The sequence below is a fragment of the Rhinopithecus roxellana genome, chromosome 9 (genome assembly GCF_007565055.1).
Source record: "Rhinopithecus roxellana isolate Shanxi Qingling chromosome 9, ASM756505v1, whole genome shotgun sequence".
Classification (NCBI taxonomy): domain Eukaryota; kingdom Metazoa; phylum Chordata; class Mammalia; order Primates; family Cercopithecidae; genus Rhinopithecus; species Rhinopithecus roxellana.
Window position 1 is genome coordinate 114,576,475 of NC_044557.1, and position 22,809 is coordinate 114,599,283.

The 22,809-nt window shown below is 47.9% G+C and overlaps 1 protein-coding gene across 1 annotated transcript in view; it reads left to right on the top strand.

The window, feature by feature from the left end:
* EPHX2 (epoxide hydrolase 2) overlaps positions 1-19,705 on the top strand; it is a 58,057-nt gene extending 38,352 nt beyond the window's left edge. The window contains exons 13-19 of the mRNA XM_010378122.2: positions 11,575-11,646; positions 13,426-13,459; positions 15,331-15,433; positions 16,261-16,330; positions 18,539-18,619; positions 18,973-19,031; positions 19,226-19,705. Of these exons, the coding sequence (XP_010376424.1) occupies positions 11,575-11,646; positions 13,426-13,459; positions 15,331-15,433; positions 16,261-16,330; positions 18,539-18,619; positions 18,973-19,031; positions 19,226-19,304 (498 nt within the window). The 3' untranslated portion in view covers positions 19,305-19,705. The remainder of the gene's footprint in view (positions 1-11,574; positions 11,647-13,425; positions 13,460-15,330; positions 15,434-16,260; positions 16,331-18,538; positions 18,620-18,972; positions 19,032-19,225) is intronic.
* Positions 19,706-22,809: the final 3,104 nt, after the last annotated feature.

A 22,809-nucleotide genomic window follows, 5' to 3' on the forward strand; every position in this document is an offset into this window, starting at 1 on the left:
GATGCCCCCGGACATGGCTGATATGTGTATTGGGGCATCCCTGCCACCGTTAACTGGAATTCACTGAGAGCAGCATCAGGAGTCAACGTCAGCTGGCCTGGTGCCCCCGCTGCAGCTGCCCTCTTCTGTGGGTATCCACTTGCGGGAATTATCCAGAGAGAATAAGAGACGTTTCCTGCACACTCCAGAGAGAGAGGAATGGAAGTAATTAATTAATCAGGAATGTGAGAGTGTCTCCCACGTTCCTCTCCCAGCCTCCACCTCTTATCCTCTTGGAAGGGACCATTTCCAGCAAGACCACAACATCCCAGTTGTGATTCAATGAGTAACTCTTCTCCAACAATTATTTTCATTAATGAGACAGCATCTGTGTGAAAGGATCTTTGCGATTCAGGCAATAACTGGACTCATTCACCAAAAGTTCCCAGCAGCATTTTGAAGAGACCTCAACATGTCACATCCCACGTGGCCGCATCCTATGGGGAGGCCTGGGCCCTGCTGTGCCACAGCCTGGTGTGTGGGAATCCACGAGCTTCCTTTGGCCTGAATGAAAGCACCATGTCCTTCATTAGTGTGAGACAGTCTCAATGGTGAGACTATGGATATGGTGTGTGGTGTAGAGGGCGTATTACTTTACTGGGGCTGCCATAACAAAGGCTAGGTAGCAGTTTTTACCAATTCTGTGAAGAAACTCATTGGTAGCTTGATGGGGGTATATACCCAAAGGATTATAAATCATGCTGCTATAAAGACACATGCACATGTATGTTTATTGCGGCACTATTCACAATAGCAAAGACTTGGAATCAACCCAAATATTCATCTGTGACAGACTGGATTAAGAAAATGTGGCACATATACACTATGGAATACTATGCAGCCATAAAAAAGGATGAGTTTGCATCCTTTGTAGGGACATGGATGCAGCTGGAAACCATCATTCTTAGCAAACTATCACAAGAACAGAAAACCAAACACCGCATGGTCTCACTCATAGGTGGGAACTGAACAATGACATCACTTGGACTCGGGAAGGGGAACATCACACACCGGGGCCTATCATGGGGAGGAGGGAGGGGGGAGGGATTGCATTGGGAGTTATACCTGATATAAATGACGAATTGATGGGTGCTGACGAGTTGATGGGTGCAGCACACCAACATGGCACAAGTATACATATGTAACAAACCTGCACGTTATGCACATGTACCCTAGAACTTAAAGTATAATTAAAAAAAAAAAAAAAAAAAAAAAAAAAAAAACAAAGGCTAGGTAGCTCAACAGACTGGGCGGCTTCAACAACAGAAATTCATAGTCTTACAGTTTTAGAGGCTGGAAGTTCAAGATCAGGGTATTTGTCGAGTTGTTTTCTCTTGAGGCCTCTCTCCTTGGTTTGTGGGTAGTCCTCTTCTCCATGTGTCCTCGTACGGTATTTAGCCCATTAAAAAAAAAATTTTTTTTTTTTTGAGACAGGGTCTCGCTGTGTCACTCAGGCTGGAGTGCAGTGGTGTGATCATAGCTCACTGCAGCCTCGACCTCTCCAGGCCCAGATGATCCTCCCATATCAGCCTCCTGAGTAGCTGAGACTACGGGTGCATGCCACCATACCTGGCTAACTTTTTGTGTGTCTATTTTTTATTTTTATTTTATTTTATTTTATTTTATTTTATTTTATTTTATTTTATTTGAGACAGAGTCTCCCTCTGTTGCCCAGGCTGGAGTACAGTGGCGCAATTTCGGTTCACTGCAACCTCCACCTCCTAGGTTCAAGCGATTCTCCTGCCTCAGCCTCCCGAGTAGCTGGGACTAAGGTGCATGCCACCATGCCTGGCTAGTTTTTGGTTTTTGGTTGTTGTTATTTATTTATTTATTTTGTATTTTCAGTAGAAACAGGGTTTCACCATGTTGGCCAGCCTGGTCTCGAACTCCTGACCTCGTGATCCACCCGCCTCGGCCTCCCAAAGTGCTGGGATTACAGGCGTGAAAATATAGAGATGGGGTTTCACCATGTTAACCAGGCTGGTTTCAAACGCCTGGGTTCAGGTGATTCACATGCCTTGGCCTCCCGAAGTGCTGGGATTACAGGTGTGAGCTACTGCACATGGCCTAAAATACTTTTAATTGTGGTAAAATACATGTAATGTAAAACTGACCATGTTACCTGTTTGTAAGTGTGCAGTTCTGTGGCATTAAGCACATGTACATTGTTGTGCAGCCATCACCACATCCACCTCCAGAACTTTTTCATCTTCCCAACTGAAGCTCTTCACCCATTAAACACTAACTCCTCATCTCCCCTCCTCCCAGCCCTGGCAGCCACCATTCTACTTTCTGTCTGTATGCTTTTGACTCCTCTAGGAACCTCATGTAAGTGGAAGCATGCAGTATTTGTCCTTTTGTGACTAGTTTCTTTCACTTAGCATCATGCCTTCAGGGTTCACCTATGTTGTAGCAGGGGCCAGAACTGCCTTCCTTTTTAAGGCTGAATACTATTCCATGGTTTGTATAGACCACCTTCTCTTAATCCAGTCATCTGTCAGTGGGTTACAGCTACAGCTGGTTTTGAGCTCTCCTATGCCACATGGTTCTAATCTTCACAGAAACACAAAGAATCCTCTCCTATCTTCTCAGCCAAGCAAACAGAGGCTCAGAGGGCTTAACTCCAACTGGCCCAAGACCAGGTACATGACTGGGTCAGGATACCGACCTAGGCTTGTTTGATTCCCAAGCCCATGCCTCCAACTAAGCCGTGCTGGAGGGGAGCTTGGGCTTTGTTCTGTGTGCTCTGGGGAGTCAAGCAGAGAGAGGAGGGACAAATCGGGATAAGTTCAAAATCCTGATGGCAAAAGTGACCTTAGGAGAAAGACGCTTAGTAATTACAGCCCTCGTCAAGGCACAGTTTTTTGTTTCAAAGGTTGTTAACAGTTATTTGGAAAAATCAGTACTTCTATTCTGTTGTAGCAGCTCAGCTGGGTTTAAAATCTCCAGTGAGAGTTTTGGGGATGGTTTTGTTCTTAAGAACAAAGCGCCTTGGCAGGGAAATGTTAGATATTCAAATTAGTGATCTGGCCACAGAAAGATACCCAGCAACCAGGCTGGGCTGCATCCAGCCACTGGAACCACTCAACAGGCACAGACCTGGGACTGGAGGAGAAATCACTCACAGGGGTTCCTGCCAGCCTGCCTGGTACCTACTCCCTAAGGAATGAGTAGGCAAAGGTACTTCCTGTCTCTGACCCTTGGTTTCCTCATCTGCAAAAGCTTGGTTTTGGGTGGTTTTCAAACAGGTAATAGCTTCAAGCTTAAGCTGACTCCAGGTCAAACTTAAGCTGATTCCAGCAAATAAAGCCAATAACGTGGAGAACAGCTCTTGGATGCATAGTGGGTGCTGGGAATTACTCCTTCCTGCCACCTCCTAACCCACTCCCTCCCTGGCCAGAAGGAGGCATTTCTGACATCTCCTCCTTCTCCCTAGGAGCACTGAGGCTGCTCCAGACCCAGGCAGCCTAAGAAAGACTCCTTCTGTGCCGTGGGTAAACTTGTCTCCCCTACTTATTTTATTATCATTATTATTATTATTATTTTTTGAGACAGAGTCTCACTGTATCACCCAGGCTGGAGTGCAGTGGCACGATCTCGGCACACTGCAACCTCCAACTCCTGGGTTCAAGCGATTCTCCTGCCTCAGCCTCCCGAGTAGCTGGGATTACAGGCACCCACCACCATGCCTGGCTAATTTTTGCATTTTTAGTAGAGACAGGGTTTCACCATGTTGGCCAGGCTGGTCTTGAACTCCTGACCTCCGGTGATCCACCCTCCTCAGCTTCCCAAAGTGCTGGGTGAGCCACTGCATCCAGCCCTGTCTTCCCCACTTCTGGCTCAACTCTGCTGAGCACTGCAGGCTGAGGCTTAGATTAACTCCAAGTTTAGAGTCAGCTCCAATATAGCTCCTTGAACCCTTAGCCAATGTGCTGAGTCTTGGCCTGGGAATCTGCCAAGTCTGCTGGAAACAAAAAAGGCTTGCTTTTCTTTCCTTCTCAGAGAAGAGGTGACAGCTTTCCATGTGTATAGTGAGAAAGCATGAAGACCAGGCAGCTCTGACAGCGAAGGCCAGTGGAATCGGCTGGGTCATTTCAGCTGAGCTGTTCCATGTTTTAATTCTAAGGATTCCCAAAGTCCTCACTTGGCCTGGGGGATACTTACACCCCCTCAGCCCCCCATACCAGAACGTGTCTAGGATATCCTGTGAACCCTGCTCTCTGCCTCCTTAAACCGCACGTGTGTATTTGTATTTCTTTGAGGAAGACTTGGTGGCAGGCACCTATGTATGTGTCTGGAACCATATAGCAAGCTAGAGGCAGATTTCAGGCAAAAGAAATGCCCTTTTGGGCTGGGCATGGTGACTCACATCTGTAATCTCAGCAGGCAGACAGATCACCTGAGGTCAGGAGTTCAAGACCAGCCTGGCCGACATGGTGAAACCCCACCTCTACTAAAAATACAAAAGTTAGCTAGGTGTGGTGGTGCATGCCTATAATCCCAGTTGCTTGGGAGGCTGAGGCAGGAGAATCTCTTGAACCTGGGGGATGGAGGTTGCAGTGAGCCGAGATTGCACTACTGCACTCCAACCTGCGCAAAAAAAAAAAAAAAAAAAAAAAGGAAAAAAAATAAAACAGCCCTTTTGTTTAAGTATTTAACCAGATGAGAAACTAAGGATCAGAGAGAAAATGTGGGAAAAGAAAAATTACAGGCAGAGTTTTACCTGGCTGAAAATCATCCACAAATTATTTTGTTTCCCCTCAAACCCTGAGTCTCTCTCTCTCTTTTTTTTTTTTTTTTTTTTTCCTGCTGTGTTGCCCAGGCTGGTCTCCAAGTCCTGGTGTCAAGTGATCCTCCCACCTCAGCCTCCCAAACTGCTGAGATTACAGGTGTGAGAGCCGCCATGCCACCCTAAATGTTGAGTCTTTCTTAATCTCTAGAACACAGTAGCTCCTTCAGGCCATGGGGACAGCTGGTGATTAGTTACAGAGTTTATTTTTTAGGTTTTGTTTTTGTTTTGAAATTATGAAGTAATTCATGCTTACTATTAAAAAAAAGTCCTGAGTTGTGTAAAGGAAAAAGCTGAATCCCCCTTTGCCCACTGACAACCTACTAGTAGCTACTACTAATAGTCTGGTATTTCCGAGACATTTTTTGAAATATTTTAAAACCATTTTTGAATATTTTTAAGCAAATATATGTGTGTATGAGCACACACACACATATAATTTTTCATATAAATGGAATCATGCTGCTTTTTCATTTAATACATATTGCACAGATTTTTTTTTGTCAGCACGTATAGATTTATCTCGTTCTTTTTAATGACTGCATGGGGTTTTGTAACAGGTAGACTGTGGATTATGTAATCCTCTGTTAAGCGACATTATTGTGATTGTTTTTTACAGCCAAATAATATAGTTTAAAAGAAAGTGCCACTGTTTGCTACCTTACACACCAAGCTTTAATTATTGTTAACTTTTTTTTTTTTTTTTTTTTTGAGATGGAGTTTCACTCTTGTTGCCCAGGCTGGAGTGCAATCACATGATCTTAGAGCTCACCACAACCTCCACCTCCCGGGTTCAAGTGATTCTTCTGTCTCAGCCTCCCAAGTAGCTGGGATTACAGGGATGCACCACCATGCCCAGCTAGTTTTGTATTTTCAGTAGAGACAGGATTTCTCCATGTTGGTCAGGCTGGTCTCGAACTTCCAACCTCAGGTGATTTGCCCGCCTCGGCCTCCCAAAGTGCTGGGATTACAGGCATGAGCCACCATGCCTGGCCGTTACTTTAATTTTTATGCCCTTTATGGAGGAAACCCTTGGCAGGGTTATTTTCATTGTCTTAAATTGGCAGTGTTGTGTTAGGTTGTGGTGAAAAGAACCAAATATGGAGGGGTTTGGAGTCCGATGATCTCATTTATAATCTGCCTGACCTTCAATGGGGTGCTTAAGGCCCCTGAGCTGAGTGTCTTCCTCTGTGAAATGGGCTGCCCAGCTCAGTGCTGTTACGGACAGAAAGAGCTGGCACCATCAGCACGTGGCAGGTGGCCCCCAGTGCCCTGGGTACCTGTAGAGCCCCCCAAGTCTTTGCTGTCCACCTCTCTCTCCTCTGGCCAGCCACACCGCAGAGAGTCAAAGGTCAGCCGTTTGCTGTCTGCCCAGATTTCGGATGCTTCCAGCCACTGGCGTTTTTGACCTCAGGGACAACCACCCCACTGTTTCTCCTGGCCTGTCTTGGAGAACACTGGGGCAGACCGGAGGAATTGGAGTCATTTTTGGCAAGGTAGATGGAGCATGAAACAGAATCGCTGGCCCAGCCCGCTGACCAGTGGAGGCTTCACTTCCCCTCCTGGATGGCGTCCTTTGGCATTAATTGTAAAGGGCGGGAGCGCTGAGTGGGGGCTTTGTGGACCTGCAGTTTGGCTTCAACAGTTGCCTCCGTTGCCTCACCCACGAAACAACAGCCGCAATTAAGTGCAGCCTCTCAGCAGACCTGTTCTCTACCTTGGAAAGGGCACAAGAGAAGATTAAAGAGGAGAAACTCCTGGGATGGTGGAGGGGAGTGCTCCCTGTTAGGAGGGCTGAGCACAGGAGGCAATCCTGTGCCCCCCACCAATGTGGGGGCACCTCCCTAGCAAATTAGGTGACTGACAGCGGCGCCCCTTCCAGCGCTGAGTGGAAAGTCTAGACAAAACTCCATCTTCTTTGTGGCGCCCTGCATTTCTGGGGGCTCCTCTGACAGCGAGCTGAATATGCACATGGAAAGTAAATTGAGGGTATGAGAGAAGTTCAGGGCACCTTGGATCCTGGGACCCTCCAGACCCCACCCTGTGGTTGGCACACCTGCTGCCTGTTGCTCCTGGGGATGGTGCCTGGCCCCCCTAAGCCCAGGGTAATGAAGACCCTGGCCCCTTTCCCTCCTAACCCTCTCCCCTCAGCCCCCACATCAAGATACTCCCTGGAGACATGCTTTAGTGTAAGCTGGTGGCCAGAAATGGGAGGAAAATAACAGAAGTTAACATTTGTCCTCTGCTTACGTGCTTAGCTGAGACCTTCTGACTCTTTTTAATTTACAAAAGGTAAGACCGTATCTTTAAATCCTACAGACCAATGACAAATTTCCTGTCTGCTCTGGATAGGGGCTCCTCCTTTTGTATTCCCACTCCTAGGGCTGCCATAGCAAAGTACCACAAGCTGGGTGAGTTAGAACCACAGAAGTGAATTCTCGACAGTTCTTGAGGCTAGATGTCCAAAATCAGGGTCTTGGCAGGGTTGGTCCCTTCTGGGGGCTCCCGAGAGAGAGTCCATTTCATGCCTATCTCCCAGCCCCTGGCAGTTGCTGGCAATTCCTGGTGTTCCTCAGCTTGTAGATGCATCCCTCCTGTTCCTGCCTCCGTCTTCGTGTGGCATCCTCCCTTCTCTGTCTCTGTATGTCTCAGTTTCCCTCTTTCTCTCATAAGGACACGGGTCATTAGATCTAGGGCCCAATCCAAAGCCAAGATGATATCATTTAAAGAGTCCTAATTAGATATTAATTTAAAAATTTTAAAAATCAGCTAGGTGCAGTGACTCACGCCTATAATTCCAGCATTTTGGGAGGCCAAGGTGGGAGGATCACTTGGCCAGGAGTTTGAGACCAGCCTGGGCAACATAGCCAGATCCCATCTCTACAAAAATTTTTTAAAAGTTACCCAGGCATGGTGGTGCGCACATGTAATCCCAGCTCCTCAGCATACTGAAGCAGGAGGGTCACTTGAGTCCGGGAGTTTGAAGTTGCAGTAAGCCGTGATTGCACTACTGCACTCCAGCCTGGGCAACACAGCAAGACCCTGTCTCTAAACAAATAATAATAATAATAATGGAGTTAATGTTATTAATATTTATTGGCATGCCTTCTGCGTGTCAGGCATTGTAAGAAATGGGCATTATCTCATTTAATCCTTACAAAATCCCCATTTTACAGATGAGGAAACTGAGGCTCTAGGGAAAGAAGTTCCCCAGCTTGTAACTATCAGTACTTGGGCTTGAAACCGTGTTTATTGGATTCTAAAGTCCATCCTTTAACTTCTGCGCACAGGACACAAAAGGAGGAGCCCCTATCCAGGGCAGACAGGAAATTAGTCATTGGTCTGTAGGATTTAAAGATATAGTCTTACCTTTGTAGATTAAAGAGAGTCGGAAGGTCTCAGCTAAGTTCATAAGCAGAGGACAAATGTTATCTTCTGTCATCTTCTCTCCTTTCTGGCTCACAGCTTCATCCTATTCTTTCCATTGCTTTGCTGCACTTTTATGTGAGTGAACAGATTTATTTACCTTTTTTCTCTCTGACTTTTTTTAAGAGTCGGGTCTCATTCTGTTGCCCGTGTTGAAGTGCAGTGGCACAATCATAGCTCACTGCATTCTTGACTTCCTGGGCTCAATCAGTCCTCCTGCCTCACTCTCCCTAGTAGCTGGGACTACAGGCATGCACCACCATGCCCAGCTGATTTTTGAAATATTTCTTGTAGAGACAGTGTCTCTATTGTTGCTCAGGCTGGTCTCGAATCCTGGTCTCAAGCAGTCCTCCTGCCTGGACCTCCCAAAGTGCTGGGATTACAGGCTTGTGCCAACCCACCCGGCCTCTTTTTTATTTTCTTTACTGACTTTTTGACATCGTTTGCCCTTTTAAGGGTCATTTGAGGCAAAGCCCTATCCAGGCTTCCATGGGTTCCCTCAAACACTGAAATGCACCCCTGAGCTCATGAACAGCAGCTGTTTCTGTGATGAGGACTGCTCTCAGTAAATAGTAATGATGACCAACAGCCACACACACAGAGCTGACCTGGGCTTCCATCCATCACTTTAATGTGCTTCTTCCCATGGCTATTTCCCGCTGTGGCATTCATCATCATGTTGCAGAAGGCCACCATTGACACCATTATAATTGAATCTTACAAAACGGAGGGAACTGTCATTAACAGGCAGACATGACTTTCATCAGAAAATCTCCAACCCTAGATCCAGCACCACCAGATGATCAACGTCTCTGTTTCTTCTGTGCTGCCACTGCACAGATCCAGAGCTCTTGTGAGGAGTGATGAGCAGAACAAAAAAGAGTAACGTCTCACCAGGCATGGTGGCTCACGCCTGTAATCCCAGCACTTTGGGAGGCTGAGGCAGGCGGATCACTTGAGGTCAGAAGTTCGAGACTAACCTGACCAGCATGGTGAAACCCTGTCTCTACTAAAAATACAAAAAAATTAACTGGGCGTGGTAGCGGGCGCCTGTAATCCCAGCTACTTGAGAGGCTGAGGCAAGAGAATCTCTTGGCAGTGAGCTGAGATTGCACCACTGCACTCCAGCCTGGGCAACAGAGCAAGACTCCATCTAAAAAAAATAAAATTAAAAAAAGTAACCTCTCGACATGTGCAAGCACTGAGGACTGCAGGTCGCTGGAACGAACGCTTCGTGGATGTGGCTTTAGGATCTTCCTCTCCTCTGACTCTATCTCAAGGGTAGCCACAGATGCTGCTGAGAACAGGATGAGTTCCTGCCCCTAAGGGGATCCCAGGAGAGCACACTCAAGGCTCTGCAGGATCCAAGAAAAGCAGAGTTACTCCTTGATGGTGGGAAAGGTGGAACCTCATGGAGAAGGCAGCGTTTGGGTCTGGTGTCGAAGGCCAGACTGATAGAAGTCCATGCTGTTGGTGAAGGTCACAATGTGTTAAACCAGGGAGGCCAGCAAGGAGGAAGCCCGCTCAGAAAACACCTGCAGACCAGTTCAACTGGTGTTTGGGTGCATGCAGGTGGGTGGTTAGAAGGAAGGAGAGGAGAGTCAGTTGGCATTACCACACTTAACTCAGTTCCCTCCTGTAGCACTAGTCCCTCAGCAGCAGCTGTGTTGCAGAAATAGTTTAGTTTAGTTTAGTTTAGTTTAGTTTAGTTTAGTTTAGTTTAGTTTAGTTTAGTTTAGTTTTTTGAGATGGATTTTCACTCTTTTTGCCCAGGCTGGAGTGCAATGGTGAGAGCTTGGCTTACTGTGACCTCTGCCTCCCAGGTTCAAGTGATTCTCCTGCCTCAGCCTCTGAGTAGCTGGGATTACAGGCATGTACCACCATGCCCGGCCAATTTTGTATTTTTGGTAGAGACGGGGTTTTACCATATTGGCCAGGCCAGTCTCGAACTCCTGACCTCAGGTGATCTGCCTGCCTCAGCCTCCCAAAGCACTGGGATTACAGCGTGAAGCACTGCGCCCGGCCAAGATTTTTATTATTTCTGAATGGTTGCCCCTAGTGGATCTCTGCCTCCAGGACAGCTGTTTTCTCCTAAACTGCATCTGGAATAGCTTTCAGGTTCACGGTCTTTCAACTTCCGGAAAAGACAGATTGAATTAAAATTGTCCTCTTATGCTCCAAAAAGCCATGAACCAGCCTACCGCTACTAGGAGAGTAGGATCCATGGATGGATCTCTCATCACCTTCCAGCCATGCCCCTGTTCTTGGTGTCTGCTTTGCTGAAGTGTTCCTGGAGGGGGTTGGGGTAGGAAGGAGAGGGGAAGCAGGAGAGGAAGACTCCACACCCTGAGTCTCCAGTAGGAATCTCCTCTCCAGTCCTCAGCACATGACATGCAGTGACCTGGACACTTCACTTTAGTCTTCATCCAAGCCCCTCCCCCATCCTCTGGTCCACCAAGAAGGTTCTGAGGCGTATTTTGTACATTGGCATCTCTTGGTCCAGTTTGCCAGAGAAGGAGCTCAGTGTCTGTGGAACTGATGAAGCAAGTTCAGGTCAGAGAATTCCCCCCATACACAAACCAGAGACCTGGAAACAGCCAGAGAACTGTGTGTCGACTGGGTAATTCAATGCCATACCGCTCCCAAGAACTGGGAGGACCTGGTCATTTGTCACCAGAAAGGCTACATGTCCCGGCTCTTTAACAGTGGAAACCTCGCTGTCCTGTTTGTGGAATATAATCCATTGGCAATCTAATGGTCTGTAACAATTAAGACCCAAATCAAAGGAGTTGGTTTTGAAGTTTCTGGAGCAAAAAAAAATTCTTTAAATTTCTTTTTAAAGATGGGGTTTCCCAGGTTGGTCTTAAACTCCTGGCCTCAATATAGTGAAATTTAGATGCCTGGATGGAAGAGCATTTGGCTTATAGGTTTTGGCTTTTCCGCTTGGTTTCTCAGAATCCTTGGAGCCCCTCTCTTCTTACCACCAGTCAGCCTCCAACCCGTTCCTCTACCAGCCCCCTCCCAATTCCTTTCAAGAGATTATTATAAGTGGTACCTTCTCATTTTAAGAATATTGAAAAACACAAAGAAAGCGGCATCTGTAAACCTGCCTCCCATGGGGAACTACAGTTAGCATCTTGTATTTTATGTTAACCTTTAAAAAAATGTTTTAAGATGAAAATTCAAATGGATGCTATTCTGATGAGACTTGGGGTAGATGGGGCACAGGTAGGGGCTTCTTGCTTTCAGTCAGATGAAGGAGGGGAACAGTTTCCACAATTTCTAGGGGGTCCTTCATTTTGCTTTCTTGATTGTTTTAGGGAGTGGCTGAGGCTGAACTGGAACAGAACCTGAGTCGGACTTTCAAAAGCCTCTTCAGAGCAAACGATGAGGTGAGAGATGGGGACGGGGGCAGAAGAACAGGAGGGGGCAGTTGTGAAGGAAGTAGGGTACCTAGTGTGTGGCAGGGACCAGGAGTAGCAATCTGGCCTCCTTTTCTTTCGTTTCTGTAGTCAGGGTAATTGAGGTCCCCACTCTCCTGGTCCATCCTTAACGGGAAAATGTATATCCCCACTGACACACAAGGTCAGAGAATGATTATAATAATGATAGCTTAGAAATTATGCTATTACCATTACCATTTTAACATGCATAATTGGTTTACCCAAGTCCAAAATTAATTGATGTCCCCAACTCTCTTCTTGAAGCAGAGGAGTTTAAAAACCTTTAACTCTGTAACCTGCACCCTCCTGTCTTACGTGTTAGGAGTCATCATCACTATTGTTGTTTTATATACAGTCAATTCCTGCTCAAACTGTCCCATATTTTCCACTTTCTTTACTGATCACTTCTTGCATCTCACTCATTTGCATTGAGTTCAGCTTCTTTCTTCCTGAAGCATACCCTTTAGTAGTTCTCTCAATAAGAGTCTGTTGGTAGTAAATTCAGATTGTGGTGCCTGAAGACATCTTAATTTTAATCTTAAAGAATCATTTATCTGAGTATAGAATTTTAGGGTGTTTTCTTTTAGAAAATTCTGTCTTTGCTTGTGAGTCAGCCTCAGGTCTAACCCCCTGTATGTTAATTGTCTAAGCCAATTAATTATCCTGGACACTGCAGTGTCTGATCTGCAGTTTAACCCATCTTTGAAGTATTGATTTCAATAAATAGTTTTTTTAAATTTGTGAAAGTTTTATTTGGTTCTTTTTCAAATCATTCTGATCTCTTTTGATAGAGTCTTATATTCATATTTTTCAGTTCCTTTTATGTCTTCAATTCTTTAAAGTATATTCATTTCTAATTCTTTTTTATTTCTCTCTGTCTCTCTCCCTCTTGCAAGCTCTATTATTTGATGTTCTTGGAGAGTCATATTTTACTGTTTGCTGCATTTGCTGCCTTTTGCTGTGGGGCCTTTGTGTGTGTGTGTGGGTTTTGTAAATTTGGTTTATAAACTCATCTTCAGCAGTACTTAATCTGTACCTGTCTGCTTCAATTGGGCTTGAGGAAATGACTCCTTGAGTGGTTAAGGGTTTCTTCTGCCAGGCATCCTGGGGGCATTACCAGCCCAGGCTCACTTTGTTGTTATTGTTGTTGTTGTTCTTGTTTACTTCATACCTTGAGGGTTTCCAGATCATGCAGAGAATGCAAACTCAAATCCAAGCAGTTGGGAAGGCAGGCCTAGAGCTGTGAATTCCCAAGGGGTTGTCTTTTGGTTTCCTCTTAGTACCAAGCTGAAACAGATGAATTCCTTTAACATCTTTATCATCATGAGGGGATTTTTTTTCTGATCAATTTTTTCATTGAAGGTATAGCATGTCAGAGACCCCAGATTTACTGGATTTACCATGGAGGGGCATGGAATATCACATCTCCAACTTCTCATCATAGGCCTAAGGTCTCTTTTCTTGTTCCTATTGGTTGATAAACCTAGGTCTTCACATTACCAAGGTCTGCAAGGACCCTGGGGCAGTCTCAGCCCAGAGCTTTGGTTGTGAGCTCCCTCTTTACTTGACTCCTGTGAGGGGGTCCCTGGCTTTCTTGAGAGTTCCATGTGTTTGTTACAGTCTGCATGGTACTCAGAGGTCATTTGTCGTAACAGGGTTTTCAGATGAGCATATTTCCTTTGTATCACCCATGATGTCATTTGTAACTCTTCTCTTTTCTTCCTACAGAGTGTTTTATCCATGCATAAAGTCTGTGAAATGGGTAAGAGACATGCTTGGGAGAGCCACATCCGGAACCAGCTAATTGTTAAATGGATGTTTCTGCCTCTAACTGCTATGGGCAGAAGCCCTGAGCCCTCCAGCTCTGAACTTAAAGTTGCCCAACCAGGGTCCCCTTGGCCTGCATAGGGCTGACTCTAACCCCAGGCCTGAGCACACAGCCTGGAGTTCCTACCCTTTAGGGAGCTGTGGCTTCAAGATCTTAAACAGTAAGAGCTTAGAGGAGTCTTAGAGCTTGTCCAGGGCAAAATCCACCCTCTGCTGATAAGGACCCCAAGATTGAGATCTTACCTCTACGGGGCTCACCCGGTGTATGCAGGTGGAGCGGGGTGGGTCCCCTGCCCAGGTCTCCTCCATTGCAGTCCACTGGCTCCTCTCCATCCAGGCGCCACGTTTCCAATTCCCCCACATGGAGCCCATCCTTTTCTCCCTCCTGGGTTGGGTATGAGTGAAGGGTCAGAGTTGAGATTTGATTGGAGCTCATCCCCATGGCCCCTAGATCCAGCACTCTTCCCACAAGACCTTCTTTTCGCTGCAGCACTGTGGCCTTGACATCATTCACTTGTATTTTTATGAATAATGATGACCACTGTCACTTGTCTGGGCACATGCTGACCATCTGTATAAAACTCTGGACTAACCCCTTTTAGATAACTTATTTATGATCCTCGAAGCTTTCCGAAAAATGCTACTATTTTTAATTTCTGAAGAGGAAAACAGTTCTCAGAGGGTTAAGTAACTTATCCAAAGTGGCTGAGCCGGGGTTAAACTCCTCTGGCCCTGTAGGCCATGCTCTTGTCACTGCTCAAAGAACATCTCCCTTCCCTCTCCACATTCTCTTATTCCTTCACACCTGTCTGTCACTCATTCATTCACCCATTCATTCATTCCTCAAATGCTGTGAGCACACGCTGGGTATGAGGCCAGGGCTGCATGCTCAGACGCCCAGACACACGAAGCAGCGTGGCCACCCTCGGTGAGCCCATGGTCTCATGGGAGGCAGAGCAACTGGGATGCTCGTAGAGGGGCCCTGAGGTACAGTGAGCCTGGGGCACCCGCCTAATGGGGAGGCTTAGGGTGGTTTCATCACAGGGTGACATCCTGGTCACATACCCCTTTGATGTGTCTCGCAAAAGCCTGGAATGGCCAGCTGCTCTGCCTCTGGGTCTTCGTGAATCTGAAAATGCCGACTGGCCCTGTTCAGGCACCAGCACTGAGGCTGTGCCCTGTGAAACTGCAGTGGTCCCTGGGCTGCCAGGGGTCATCACAGGCCATCCTCTGGGGGAAGCTGTGCAACACCTTGAAGACAAGATAGGGGTCCACAGTGGGATACCACAGAGGGTCTGTGTAGCACACGGGAGGCGACAGGATCCAGCCTCCTGGCCTGGGTTCTCTTCCTGCCTAAGAGGAAGAACAGAGCAAGCCCTTAGGAAAATTCCAAGAATCTCTGGTAGTGTCTCCAAAGGGCCACAGTTAAGCTGGCTGGGAAAGGTTCAGACAGGGGGAGAGCAGGAGCTGGGGGCTGGCAGGGTCTAGGATACAGCTGCTGTGTGCCTGAAAAAGCCGGTGACTGTGGTTGGTCCAGGAGCTGTGATAATAGCCGGTGAAGTCGTGGCTAGGTGGGAGGGAACGTCAGCCTGCAGTGTGACCGTGAGATCACAGCTTGGAGCTTTCGAGGAGTTGGACTCACTCTGGCAAAGGATAAGGGAACAAAAGATGGAGGCGCTCACAAGGCCTTGCGCAGGTTCAGATGGTCTGTGAGAGGCAGTGAGGTACCCAGCCTCCGTTAGAGGCCTTAAAACGCAGACCCCTGGCTCGGGGACGGGAAACTCAATAAGTGGCTTTTTTTTGCAGGAGGACTTTTTGCAGGGAGCCCAGAAGAGCCCAGCCTCAGCAGGATGGTCACTGAGGAGGAAATCCAGTTCTATGTGCAGCAGTTCAAGAAGTCTGGTTTCAGGTAAAGAGAGCGCGGGGCCCAGACACAGATGAGAGATGATCGACAGATAGTGATCTTCCGCCCTCAGGGTGGAGGGTGAGGCCCAGTTCTCCACCACAGCCCTCATGGGTGCCAGGCCGGCCTCTGGGTGCCAGGCCGGCCTCTGCTTGAACGCCTCCAGTGTCAGGAGGCTCACTACTTTATGGTGCTCAGCCTGCTCTAGTTTGGGACACTCAGCTTGTTCTTCCTTATGCTTGCGGAGCCCCCATAGGGCAGAGGTTTCTAACTACTTTTCAGTCACGGCTCCTCGGAGAATCAGATGGCAACTCTGGGCTCTTTCTTCAGAAAGACATAAAAATCCACATAAACTCAAAAAGTGCATACATTTTGGTGCATTTGCCCTAGTTCCCAATGTCACATTAGGAGGGCATCTTTACTCCACCTCCCAATGTCCCTCTCAAGTGGACTCCCTGGGGCTGGCGAGTGGCCTCTGGATGGTGAGGCTGCTCAACCAAGTTCCCAGCATCAGCAACCTCTCCAGCCTCCAAGGGGACACAATGACATTCTCTGGACAGTCCTGTAGGGCCGGCTTCTGTGTGTCCCAGAAGACCACCCAGAGGCTGCCAGTTCACTCAGTGGAGTCCTGTGTCCTTGCACAACGCCTTGCTGCTAGAGCCTGGCAATGCGCCCAACAGCACGGCGTGGGTCCTGGGCTCTATTCTCTTGCCCCTGCAGGAGGCTTTGCTCTTCCCAGGATGACTGGCTGTGCAGAGCAGGTTTCTGTTGGTGTCTGTAGCAAAGCCGTCTACTTACCGCCTCCCTCTTTTTACTTTCTGATCTCTCCCCAGAGGTCCTCTAAACTGGTACAGAAACATGGAAAGGAACTGGAAGTGGGCCTGCAAAAGCTTGGGGCGGAAGGTGAGTGCCAGGTTCAGTGTGGTCTCCTCTGCACCCTGGAACCCACCCATGGGGCTTCCCATTGGCCTGAGCTGATATGACCTGGGCCAGAGCTGGTCATGGACAGACCTGCTGGCTACCTCCTTTCCCTTTGGGGTTTGGGAATTGACTCCCTTCAGGGGATTCCCATTAAGATCTTTCTTGCTGGTATTTCCGTTGGGATGGTAGAGGGTGACGTTGGGGATGGAGGTGGGGTGTGTCCAGGTAACTGCAGCATCCATCCGGAATCCCCAGGTCGCCTGGTGGTACCCCAAGCCAGGGCTGCAGATGGCCCAGGGCACCTCCCAGAAGTGACGTGGATACTGGAGCTCCCAGCCCCGGAGGAGCGTTAGGCGCTCTCAGAGATATGACTTCAGCCTCTGGTTGAGTCACCTTGCACAAGTGAATCTCTGAGTCTCAGTTTCCTCATTTGTCAAGCAGAAGATGGGTTTCCAATCTCTGGTTCTGCAGAAGGAGTAATAGAAGTAATAGAGGTCCCCAGTTTACATTCGAAATGTTTAAAAATCAAAGGGAAATCAAATTATTCCCCATTGTGATTGCGCAGGCAGCCAGGCCTTCATCAGTAGCCCTGGTTACCTTGTTGGTTCACTCTGTAAGTGAACACACTGCTACGTGCCAGGCTTCCTGCGAGACCCCGGGATACCGTGGTGTGTAAACAGATCAGGTCTTGACCTCCCGAAGTTAGGTCTTGAGGCACTAGAGTGTATAACATCGTGGTTAAGAGCAGGCTAGGAAGCACATGGGCTGAGTCTAATCCCTGTGTGACCCTGGGAAAGGTACTTAACCCCTCTGATCCACTGTTGCTTCTTCTGCAATATGGAAGTGGCAAGAACAGTGCCTCCCTCATAGAGCTGTGTAAGGATGAAATGGGTGAAGGCACATGACCTGTCACAAGCAGTACTGGCAACCTAGTAGCTCCATTAGTGTTCCTTGTCATTATCATATGACTGACGAAAATGACCAAACTGCAGTTGGACAGACAAAATCTCTCAAAGCGTGGAGGAAAATATTGACAAAGGCACTGGGAAGGTGAATCCCAATGATGCTAAGGTCAGAAACCCTCCTCTTCTGCACTTTCTTTTTTTCTGGAGACAGTCTTGCTCAGTTGCCCAGGCTAGAGTGCAGTGGCGTGATCTCGGCTCACTGCAACCTCTGCCCCTGGGTTCAAGCGATTCTCCTGCCTCAGCCTCCCAAGCAGCTAGAATTACAGGAGTGTGCCACCACAACCGGCTAATTTTTTGTGTTTTAGTAGAGACAGGGTTTCACCATGTTGGGCAGGGTGGTCTCAAACTCCTGAGCTCAGGCATTCCACCCACCTCGGCCTTCCAAACTGCTGAGATGACAGGCCTCAGCCACTGCGCCCAGCCTCTCTTCCGCAGTTTCCGGTCGGATCTTCCTCTCTCCTCCCCCACCTCCTCCCATCCCGCCCGCTGCCACCCCCTACCCAGTTCACATTTTAGCTTGGAACATTCTAGAGTTTACAAACCTCATAGAAGCCTCAGGATTCATTTTAGCCACAAAATCATTTTTTACCTTCTCCTGGCTCCTGGTTATGGGAGGAGGGAGGGGTGCGGAGAAATGCCCATCATTCCGTGTGTAAATGAAAATAGTGCAAGTTCCTCAACCAGGGATGGGTCAAAGGTGCTTGGAAATTAGGGTAATGGTGGAACGAGAACAAATAAAAAAACACAGAGGTTTCCTGGCCTTCCTGTGCATGCCTCCCTGCATCGAACTCATTTGCCCGCAGTTAAAAGGGAAGTCATTTTGCTGCTGTTCATGTCACATTGACAACTGTTGTGACTGCCCCCATTCTGTCCGGAACCTTGGCCACCCCTGTTAAGCGTCTGTTTAATTCAGAGAAGAGGAATCTTGATCTTCATTCAAGAGTGTCTTCCGTCTTGGTGCGGTCGATTCAGTTCTCCCAGTTACACGCAGCTCAGCATATATTCTCACTCACACACGTCTGCACACACAAGACCCATGTTGGCCTCTGCACTGCTGAAGCTGTCATTTTAAAGATCTCCAGTAATAACCATGAGTCTGTTGTGCAAAGTTTGGCAGATACAATGTCAGGACCATAGCAGGGCGGTGGGCAGAGGTCTTTCAGGGGAGGAGGAAGGGCTTCCCTTGTGGAGTGCCAGCCATTTCTGTTTCCTGTTCTCTCCCCAGATCCTGATTCCGTCCCTGATGGTCACGGCGGAGAAGGACTTCGTGCTCGTTCCTCAGATGTCCAAGCACATGGAGGACTGGGTGAGGGAATGGCCCTGCACAGGGGTCATCGGTGCTCCCCGGGAGAGGGCACGGGCGCTCAGAGGGAAGATGGCAGCGGAGGATACACCTTGTCATGTGGATGGGACCGCGGTTGAAGCGCTTCCGTAACATCACTGTCCCCCGCTTGCAAGCAGCAACCGTGACTGTGCCTTCCATTCCCCTGCACGGATGTGGGGTTTCGTTCACTCATTATTCCCTTCCTAAGTCATGCAGGGTTCGGGCAGGGTGGCCTGTGGGGAGCAGAGAGAAGGCGTCCATTGCCCGTTGCTCTAACCTGAGACACACCCATCTGCATTCTTCCATTTACCTTCCTGCATGGGGTTTCCTTTCAGATTCCCCACCTGAAAAGGGGACACATTGAGGACTGTGGGCACTGGACACAGATGGACAAGTAAGGAGGTTGGGGGCTCCTGGGGTCAGGGAGAGCAGGGCCGCCTGTTCACCTTCCATAAAAGCTTTCCTGGTTTCATTGTGGCGGCTTTGGCCTGGCTTAGCCACTCATGTCACTCACCTCTGCCTTCGAGTTGGGTGGTTAGGCACAGACAAGTGTGAATGGCTTTTTTTTTTCTTCTCCCTTTCCTCCAGGCCCACCGAGGTGAATCAGATCCTCATTAAGTGGCTGGAGTCTGATGCCCGGAACCCACCAGTGGTCTCAAAGATGTAGCACGCAGCGTGCGCCCACGCTCAGCAGGTGTGCCGTCCTTCCGCCTGCTGGGGCACCATTCTTAGTATACAGAGGTGGCCTTACACACATCTGTCATGGATGGCAGCATTGCTTTGAAGGGGTTTGCAAAAAAAAAGATTTTCGTTACATAAAGTGAATCAAATTTGACGTTATTTTAGATCCCAGAGAAATCAGGTGTGATTAGTTCTCCAGGCATGAATGCATTGTCCCTTTATCTCTAAGAACCCTTAGTGTCCTGTGGGGGGACAGAATGGGGTAGCGAGGTGGTGATTTCTCTTTAACTGACCAATCCATAGTTTTGCAGAAAAATCAGCCGTTCACTGAGAAAAATCTTAGTAGAGATTGGGATGCATTACTCAATAAAGCTAAGATGACTATGCTGCTGGTCGCTGTTCTTGGAGAGGTGGAGTGACTGTTCAGGGAGAATGCATGGCGTTGGGATGAACCCTTTCTCTCTGCTTTTGAGCCCTGTTCTGGGCTCCGAGGTGCTGCGTGATCTAGGCCTTGCTGGCCAGCAGACAATTCTACGGGGATGGCAGTGGTCTCTTGTGCTCTGTCCCCTAAAGCAGCCACTGGCCACAGGTAGCCACCTGCCTTTCTCCCAGCTTCCCTAGCAGATTTTGCTCAGGCACAAATGTGCACCTTGAGCATTTGAAATGTGCTAGTGAGGCTGAGGAAGTGAATTTTAAATTCCATTGAATTTTAAACAATTTAAAGTTAAATAGCAGCAGCTGCCATGAGGCTCAGGCAGGTCCAGCCCATCTTCTCCTCTGCCCCCTCCTCCCTATCTTCCCCTCTGCCCTCTCCTCCCTCCTGTCACATCCAGTTAGGTGCCTGTCTCACTGATGTGTCTCCTGCAGTGAGTGGTCTCTCCCCTGCCCTGCTTCTGGCCCCAGAGTACTGGAGCAGCAGCCTCTTCACGGGTCTTGCCACCACATGGTTGGATCCTGAACCTTGCAGGGCCTCCCCCACTGCCCCTGCCCACCCCAAGCCTGGCCCCATCACCCTCCAATTCCTAACTGCCCTCCAGCAGCACACTCGCAGGTGCTGATCCTCCTTAACCCTCTGCCCGACTTACTCATTCTTTGCCTAGAATGTTCCCCCTGCCACCTCCTCCAAGCCCATAAGCTGGGTCCCGAGCCCTTTCTCCCTGCCCGCCTTGCATGGTTATCGGGCTCACAGATGCACGCACAATGGCCTCGCTGCACTTGCGAGGGGAAGCTTGCTGAAGAAGTGGCCCCTCCAAGCTGAGTTCAGCATGCTGATGGGCATGAGTTGGCCAGGCCACAAGGGCCTGGGTGTCTGTATGGGGAGAAAGCCAGGGGAGGTTTGAAATGGAGACTGCTGGCATTTCTTCACTGCCCTAGTGCACCTGGAGTCTTCCATGCACCACCTCCAATCCTTCCAGAGAGTCCTTCCCATTTGACAGAAAGGGGAACTGAGGTTCACATAACTTGCCCAGGACTACTTGGCTACGTGGGGGCAGAGCCTGGATTCAGAAGCAGGCTCTCTGGCTCCTAAGGCTGAGCTTTTTCTATGAAAAAAACGTTATCCTTTCTAAATCTGGAGGCAGACCACCTAGGTTAGGCCTCTGGTCTGCTGCATACTCACCGTGTGACCTTGAAAAAGGAGGTCTGTGCCCCAGTTCCCTCATCTATAAAAAAGGGGATGTTAATAGGACCTAATTCATGGGTGGTTGTATCGAGTATATTAATATACACAGAGTTCTAGAACAGTGCTTGGCATGGAGGAAGTGCTATAGAAGTATCAGCTATAAGATTTCCAGCTTGTCTTAGGACAAGACCTATAAGGGCTTTCCATTTCGAGCCACGCCACCACCATCTCAGTCTTTTGCATCTGAGAATGAAATGGTTCACTTAAAGGCAAGCATGGGGCCTGGGGGAAAGGCTTACACCAGATCACATGATTTTCCTAACTGGGTGTATTCAAGCTCATTTGTAAGGGAGCCATTGGGGGAAAGGAAATAATCAAAACCTAAGAGTGTCCTTTACTAGAAGGAGCACAAACAGCAAACCTGTCATCCCAAAAGTCTTGCTTTTAATGTTCTATCCAGTCATCTCTATCAGCCATCAAAAAGGCCTCAGAAATTCTGCTCCTTTAGCAAATAAGAGTTGAATAACTCCAGTCCATAGCATTGTCACAAAAATATAACTAGTTATACAAGGTTGAGGGCTGTATCAGTCTGTTCTCCCATTGCTATAACGAACTACCAGAGACTGGCTATTTTATAAAGAAAGGAGATTTAATTGGCTCACCGTTCTGCAGGCTTTACAGAAAGCATGGCTGGGGAGGCTCCAGGAAACACATCATGGCAGACAGTGAAGGGGAAGCAGGCACATCCTACGTGTCTAGAACAGGAGGAAGAGAGAGAAGGGGAAGGTGCTACACACTTTTATAAACAGCCAGATCTCGTGGGAACTCACCATCATGAGAACAGCAAGGGGGAAATCCGCCCCCATGATCCAGTCACCGCCCACCAGGCCCCTCTTCCAACATCGTGGATTACAATTTGGGTGGGGACACAAATCCAAACCATATCAAGGGCCATAAAGGACAGTGGACTAGAAAAGGAGGTCTTTAGGTGTTTCAAGAAGATACTGGAATGTCCAGGGCTATGTTTCCTGGTCTGCTTTGAGGACCTTTGGGCCACAAGTTACCTGCTGCAGTGGTGGTATCAGGGCATTCCCTGGAACAAGCAGGGAAGATTTTCAGATGCCATTTTAAGTACAAATGGCAAGGAGGGTGTTCAAAATGATTTAATTATAAAATGCTATATTTTGGGATTGAATTTAATTTTTTAATTAACATACTAGTTGTACATATTCATGGAGTACATAGTGATGTTTTGATACACATAATGTGTAGCAATCAGATCAGGGTAATTACACCTGTCATCTCAAACATTTATCATGTTTGTGTTGAGGACATTTAATAACCTCTGTCTGGCTATTTGAAACGATGTATCATTGTTGACTGTGGTCATTGCTCAGTGCTATACAACGCTAGGACTTACCCTCCCACTGAGCTGGAATTTGACATTCCTTAACAAATCCCTCCCTATCCCCCACCTCTTCCCCCAGCCCTTCCCAGCCTCCTATCCTCGGTTCCACTTTTTACTTCTAGGAAATAAACTTCTTTTTAGCTTCTGCATATGAGTGAGAACATGTGGTGTTTCACTTTCTGTTCCTGGCTTATTTCACTTAACAGAATGCTCTCCATTTCCATCCATGTTGCTGCGAGAGACAAGATTTCATTCTTTTTTTGTGGCTGAATAGTAAAAAACATGTTATTTTTATGTCATGATTACAAAGGGAATAGATTACAAGTATATTCACCTCTGCTAAAAGAAATCGGCGCTTTAAAAAGAGGTCCAACAGTCTTCATATTCTCTCTCACACCCTCCGTCAGTGGGTTGTGCTGCTCCCAGGAGGCTGAGATCACTCATATAGTCTGTCAAGGAAGG